The 7,303-nt window shown below is 45.4% G+C and overlaps 1 protein-coding gene across 1 annotated transcript; it reads right to left on the reverse strand.

Moving 5' to 3' along the window:
• Positions 1-295: 295 nt before the first annotated feature.
• Positions 296-5,952, reverse strand: LOC118078337 (zinc finger protein OZF-like). Its single transcript, XM_060270739.1, has 2 exons — positions 3,968-5,952; positions 296-2,795 (listed from the first exon to the last, which is right to left on the reverse strand). The coding sequence occupies exons 1-2, from the start codon at positions 4,077-4,079 to the stop codon at positions 1,264-1,266; spliced, it is 1,644 nt and encodes a 547-aa protein (XP_060126722.1). The 5' UTR covers positions 4,080-5,952; the 3' UTR covers positions 296-1,263.
• Between the last annotated feature and the right edge of the window lie 1,351 nt (positions 5,953-7,303).

A 7,303-nucleotide genomic window follows, 5' to 3' on the forward strand; every position in this document is an offset into this window, starting at 1 on the left:
TGCTCACTGGAAGGACAGATCCTGAAGCTGAGGCTACAATACTTTGGCCACCTCATGAGAAGAGAAGACTCCCTGGAAAATACCCTGATGTTGGGAAAGATTGAGGGCACTAGGAGAAGGGGACGACAGAGGACGAGATGGTTGGACAGTGTTCTTGAAGCTACGAACATGAGTTTGACCAAACTGCGGGAGGCAGTGGAAGACAGGAGTGCCTGGCGGGCTATGGTCCATGGGGTCACGAAGAGTCGGACATGACTAAACGACTAAACAACAACAATAGCAGGTGGGTTCTTTAGGTTCTGTTGCCATCCTCCCTTGTCTCTGCAGTTTGCACAGAGCAAAGTTACTCCCTCTGTTCTCAGCAGTGAGCCAAGGGCGATGTCTAATTGCCAATTCCATGGCTGGGTCATGACAGGCCTGTCTGCTAGTTGACTCCTTATGAGCCCAGCTGTCTAGACCTCTGGTTGATGCCAAGTTCTCATTATACAGATAAATTCATGGGGAAGCCCTCATTATATGTACAGATAGATATATAAGGATTTAAAGCTACCATTACATCGAGATCAGGAGACACCACTTTCTGAAAATATCTGGCAATACACATATTCAAAGCATTTTTGTGGTTTCTCTCCTGTGTGGGCTCCCTGATGCAGGACCAGCCTGCCCCGTCCAAGCAAAACATTTCCCACACTCAAAACATTAATCGGTTTTCCTTTTCTGTGGATTCTCTGGTGCCTTTGAAGGTCCGAATGAGCAGCGAACCATTTCCCACACTACAGACACTTGCATTGTATTTCCTGAGTGGAATCTCCAGTATTGATAAAAGATTCGTTTCTTTAGAAAGCATTCCCCAACATTTATACGCTTTCTATTCCATATGGAGTCTATGGTGTTTTCGAAGGTTTCCACACTGTGAAAATGTGATGACTGAGAAAAACATTTCCCACACTCCAAGCATTTGTAGGATTTCCCTCCTGTGTGTATTCTCTGGTGCTCCTTAAGGGATTTTGTTACTCTACATTTATAGGATTGGCTTATTGTGTGAATTCCCTGGTGTTTTGAAAGACTCACTTTCTCACAAAAGCAATTCCCACACTCCAAGCACTTGAACTGTTTCTTTCCTGTGTGGATCCTCTTATGGATCACAAGGCATTATATCTAAGGAAATGATTTCTCACACTTCAAGCATTTATAAGGTTTCCCTCCTGTGTGGATCCTCTGATGGATCACAAGGTATGACTTCTGAGAAAATGATTTCCCACACTACAAGCACTTGTAAAGTTTCTCTCCACTGTGGGATCTCTGATGGATCAAAAGGGTGTTTTTCCTTGGAAAACATTTCCCACACTCCAAGCATTTATAGGGTTTCTCTCCTGTGTGGGTTCTCTGATGGGTCACAAGGGTGTCTTTCCTTGAAAAACATTTCCCACACGCCAAGCATTTGTGGGGTTTCTCTCCTGTATGAATTCTCTGATGACCCTTAAGGCTTTGTGCTAAAGTAAATGACATTCCACAGTCTAAACATTTATATGGTTTCTCTCCTGTGTGGACTCTCCTATGAGAAATAAGATGTGATGAAGTAGAAAAACATTTCCCACACTCTCCACATTCATATGGCTTCACGCCTGTGTGGATTCTCTGGTGTACATGAAGGTGTGATTTGTGGGCAAAACATTTTTCACACTCCATGCATTTGTAGGGTTTCTCCCCAGTGTGGATTTTTTCATGCGCTTTGAGGTGCTGTTTCTGGGAAAAGCATTTTCCACACTCCATGCATTTGTAGGGTTTCTCCCCAGTGTGGATTCTTTGGTGGATTGCAAGATGTGATGGTGAAATAAAACTTTTCCCACACTCCACACATTTATGGGGCCTCTCCCCGGTGTGAATAGTCTGATGCCTCAGAAGGTCAGCTTTCTCATGAAAATTTTTCCCACACTCTCTACATTCATAGGGCTTCTCTCCTGTGTGGATTCTCTGGTGTCGCCTGAGACTTCCTTTTGTGGGGAAACATTTTCCACACTCCTGGCACTTATGGGGCTGTTCTCCTGTGTGGGTTCTCTGATGGCGCACAAGTGAGGAACGCTGAGTAAACCTTCTTCCACATTCCAAGCACTTATACCGTTTCTCCCCTGTGTGAACCAAACGATGGCTCCAAAGCTGTGCGTTTTGAGGAAAACATTTCCCACACTCCCAGCATTCATAGGGCTTCTCTCCTGTGTGGAGCCTCCGATGGATTACAAGGACTGACTTTTGAGCAAATGATTTCCCACACTCCAGGCATTTATAGGGTTTTTCTCCAGTGTGGGTTCGCTGATGGGTAACAAGTGTTGACCTAACAAAAAAGCATAACCCACACACACTGCATTTGTGGGGCTTCTCTCCTGTGTGGACGTTACGGTCTTCACGAAGCTGCGATCTCTTGGGGAACCCGTTCCTACTCTCGCCATATTTACGGGGTTTCTCTCCTCTGTGGCCTCTTTCATGTTTCACAAAATCTGAGAGTTGGGAGGAACCTTCCCCACACTCCAAGCAGCGATATGACTTATCTCCTCCTGCATGGATGTTCCGGTGGATCAGAACGATGGGCTGATGGGCAAGAACCTTACTGAACTCTGAAGACATAGGGGTTTCCGAATGGCTTGCAAGCTCCAAACTCTGACCCAAACATTCCCCACTCTCAGACTTTTCCTGGATCTTCTCCCCTGTGTGGATTCTCTGGTGTCTAGCAAGAGCCAACCTGAAGGCAAAGCATCGGCCACACTCTGGGCAGAAATGTTTCCTCCTCGAGTTTCCTGCTGAGAAAGTGAACAAAGCGGAATCAGGGTTTGAAGATGGCAGAGAAGTAGCCTCAGAATCCAACCTGAGATGGTTGGACCAGATGATGCATGAGAGACGGAGGTTGACATCTCCCCCCACCCACCCACAATACCCAGAGGTGAGGTATTGTGGTGAGGAGGTGAGGAGAAGGAAGCATTCTGCCTCATGGCCCAAACTATCCCCAATGGCTGCTCATCCAAAGCTCCCTCAAACATTTCCAGAGAAGGAGAACCCGTAACTAAACAGCACCTTGTGTTAGGGGGCTGGGGGTTTGTGGGGGGCAAGGTGGTCCTTCGCTCTGTGCTGGAAAGAGAAGGGAGGACGTCTGTGGGGTGGGGGATCAGAACTCCATGGCCAGGACCCCAGGGAAGGAACATGGTTGGCGCTTCCAGACTGCTGCTGTTACGCTGGTGGGAGTCCCTCACATGCCAGCAAACTCATTTCACACAGCTAAAGTGCAGCACAGTGGTTAAAGTGCCAGACTAGAACCTGGGAAACCTGGGTTCAAATCCCGCCTCAGCCGTGGAACTCATCGGGAAATATTGGTCCAGTCATTCCCTCTCAGGGCTAGCCTACCTCACAGAGATTACTGTTATTGTTGCTGTTGTTATTAATTCCCTGCCCATCCGACATCTACAGCATCAAAGCATAATAAAGCGTCAAACACAAAATAATTCCAGATACAGAACTGCCTTCAAACGTCTTCTAAAGGTTATACAGTTATTTATTTCCTTGATATCTGAAGATAGGGCATTCCACAGGGCGGGTGCCACTACAACGAAGTCCCTCTGCCTGGTTCCCTATAACTTCGCTTCCCACAGGGTGGGAACCGGCAGAAGATCATCAGAGCTGGACCTCAGTGTCCAGGCAAAATGATGGGATGGAGATGCTCCTTAGGTATATGGGGCCAAGGCCGTTTAGGGCTTGTTGTGGGGATTAAATGAGGGGGAGACCCATGTTCCCCACCTTGAGCTCCTTGGAGGGGGAAAAGGTAGGATCAAAATGCAAGGCATTTGGAATAAAGTACATTTGCAGCTCTCGTGCACCAAACCTGCTCCCCAAATGCCCTTCCTCCCCCAAAGCAACATGACAAGAAAATGTCCCGGAAGGACTGCTTCAGACTCTGGCAGCAAGGAAGGAACCTCCTTACCCAGAGAAGCCTCGTTCCCCTCATTCTCCAGCATGGCCTCCCTTGCTCTTCGGCCAACATCCAACCGGGGGGGGGGGGGGCCTTTCGAATCTGGTGAAATAAACATGCACATCCTCAAAGTAATTTTTTTTTCTTCCAGTAGCACCTTAGAGACCAACAAAGTTTGTCATTGATGTGAGCTTCCGTGTGCATGCACACTTCTTCAGATACACTGAACGTCTCCAGACCCTTATACATAGTGTGAGGGTGGGGAGGGGTATTTTCAGGAGGGTGGTGGGAATGGGTATTTGACTGATAGATGTGGAAACTCGTTGATGACTGTTAATGACTGCAATTGGTCTTACAGGAAAAAGCAAGGGGTGAGATGGCTAAAGATAGCTTTATCATGTATAATGAGATAAGAATCCAATGTCTTTGATCAGGCCAGGTCTCTCCATGGTTCCAAGTTTGGTAAGGAGTTGCAGTTCAGCAACTTCCCTTTCCAGTCTATTTCTGAAATTCTTTTGTAATAAGACAGCTACAGTACTTTGAGATCTTGTATAGCAGGGGTGGCCAACTCCCAAGAGACTGGGATCTACTCACAGAGTTAAAAACTGGCAGTGATCTGCCCCCTTTTTTAGGGGTTCAGGTCAAGGTTGTTGAGATTTTTTGAGGCAGGAGGGAAACCCCGTTTTTGGGGTGTGAAGAACTAAAATTTTGAGCCTTTTGGGGCGGAGCAGAAGTTGTTGAGCTTCTTTAGGGGGAGCCGGTGATCTACCAGTGATCTACCACAGATGTCCGGTGATCTACTGGTAGATCACGATCTACCTGTTGGACATGCCTGTTGTATAGAATGTCCTGGGAGATTGAAGTGTTGTCCTACTGGTTTCTCTGTCTTGTGATTCCTGATGTCAGATTTATGTCCATTTATCCTTTGGCATACGGTTTGGCCTGTTTGTCCAATATAGCGAGCTGAAGGGCATTGCGGGCATTTGATGGCATACACAATGTTAGACGAGCAATTAAATAGTCCTGAGATGGTATGTTTGATGTTGGGGCCAGTAATGGTGTTGTCCGAGTGTATGTGGCAGCAAAGTTGGCATCTGGGTTTATCAAAGGTTAGCGGTCACTGTAATGACAAAACGCCCTCAGCAAAAATAGCAGCACCTCAAGAACGCCTTTGGTGGCAAGCGCAGAGTGGGAATCTCAGTCTTCCCCATAGGGGCTTGCAACTTCATTCTTTATTATTATTACTATTACTATTATTATTAAAGATTTTCTTGGGTTACCAAAAAAGTGCATACATTGTCTCTGTTTTCAGATCATAAAAGTCCTTTTTTCAGACCACTTATATTCAATGAGAAACTTTAATGCTCTATACGAGACACGTTAATTTATAGGCTGCAGTGTGTAGGTGTGTCTTGCGAATGCTCCCCACGTTCCTCCCTGGAACTGGAAAGGGGTAAGTTTAACCTCTGGTTTGCTAGGGAAACTGAATTACTGTGTCGCGAAATGATGCATGTCTAAAAAGTGTGTCACCAACATGAAAAGTTTGGAAAGCTCTCCTGCTTGCAGTATAAGGGGGGCGGGGGAGAGAAGTGGGGAGAGAAGGGCGACTTTCATTCCTTTACGTACTGCATGTGCAAGGTTTTGGTTTCAGCGTCACGTGGGTAGGTTCTTTTTCTATTCATTTATTACTTTTCATTGGCAATGACTAATCTTTGATTTAAAAAATTGCGGTTTTTTTTACATGTTTGTAAAAAACATATATATAAAGCCATGGGGTCACTAAACGACTAAACAACAACAACATAAAAGTTTGGGGTTTCCTTTTTTAAAAAAGCTCATCTATCAGGGTGTTTTGTTTTTTACTTTTGCAACCCTAAGGTCGGGGGGACCCCAGCCTATGGCTGTTTCCTTGCGTTGACTACAGTGGACAAATTAGAGATAATAATAATAAAAAGGGTAAAGGCCCCCTGGATGGTTAAGTCCTGAATGGATATAATATAAGGAACATTGCGAGGGACGCGGATGGCACTGTGGGTTAAACCACAGAGCCTAGGGCTTGCCGATCAGAAGGTCGGCGGTTCGAATCCCCGTGACGGGGTGAGCTCCCGCTGCCCGGTCCCATCTCCTGCCAACCTAGCAGTTTGAAAGCACGTCAAAGTGCAAGTAGATCAACAGGTACCGCTGCAGCGGGAAGGAAAACGGCGTTTCGGTTTGCTGCTCTCGTTCACCAGAAGCGGCTGAGTCCTGCTGGCCCCATGACGCGGAAGCTATACGCCGGCTCCCTCGGCCAATAACGCGAGATGAGCGTCGCAACCCCAGAGTCATCCACGACTGAACCTAATGGTCAGGGGTCCCTTTACCTTTAAGTAACATTGCAGCTTTGTAAAGGAATTAAAAAAACACCATGGGAGGGTGGATGGGAAGTCAACGGATATGAGAAATTACCGTAGTTATGCGTGTATTTTAAAAGAACTTGTAATATTTGAAAATTAAATAATTCAAAAAAATATAAAACAGAGATTGGAGAGCAGCCATAGCTCACTGGCATAGCAGATATTCCAGGTCCAATTCGTGATTTATTTAAGAGAGGCTGGGAAAAGACCCCCGTCTAATACCAGGGAGCATTGCTAGTCCAGTGGAAAATTGGTGTAGTGGTTAGAGCTCTGTGCTGAGACCTGGGAGGCCGGGGTTCAAATGCCCACCTGGCTGTGAAGCCCATTGGGTGACCTTGGGCCGGTCACTGTCTCTCAGTCTAGCCTACCTCACAGGGTTGTTCTGAGGAAGAAATGGGGAGATGGGGAACCATGCACACTCCCTTGAGCTCCTGGCAGGATTGGTGGAGTATGAATGCAAGGAAGTAAAATACACGCAAGCCGTGGGATACATTCAAGCCACACAGAAACCAGAGGTCTGTTTACATGCACACAGACCTCCATCCAAGCAGGTCAGGGGAATAATCGATGGCATATTCATTTTGGAGCATTTAAAATATTCAGGGGGATACTCTCATTGCAGACTTTTTTCTTTTTAAAAAAGGGGTTATAATGTTATCTGGTTTTTTCTTAATGTCCAGATTTTTCCATTAAAAATATACACAATCTAACAGCAAGCTTTAATTTCATTTAATTAAATTACGTTTCATGTCAATTATTTTTATAAGCTTTATACAATTAAATACCATTTTGCTTAAATGGTTTCCTGCACTCCATTATTTGTGCATATTTATAATTACTATTACTGCGCTTCATATTCATATTTATCTCTGGTTACCATTGCATTTTACAAAATTTTACATTTTACCATTTCATTAAAATGCTTTCAAAGAGGAATAAACAAATGAAAGAGTTC

Source organism: Zootoca vivipara, chromosome 2 (genome assembly GCF_963506605.1).
Source record: "Zootoca vivipara chromosome 2, rZooViv1.1, whole genome shotgun sequence".
NCBI classification, from domain to species: domain Eukaryota; kingdom Metazoa; phylum Chordata; class Lepidosauria; order Squamata; family Lacertidae; genus Zootoca; species Zootoca vivipara.

What these genes read in the sequence shown, in the direction of transcription:
- LOC118078337 (XM_060270739.1), bottom strand. Translation starts at nt 4,079, where the DNA reads ATGTGCATGTTTATTTCACCAGATTCGAAAGGCCCCCCCCCCCCCCGG. An exon ending in GGGGAACGAGGCTTCTCTGG is followed by an intron (nt 2,796 to 3,967) that starts GTAAGGAGGTTC and finishes TCACTTTCTCAG; the next exon opens with CAGGAAACTCGAGGAGGAAA.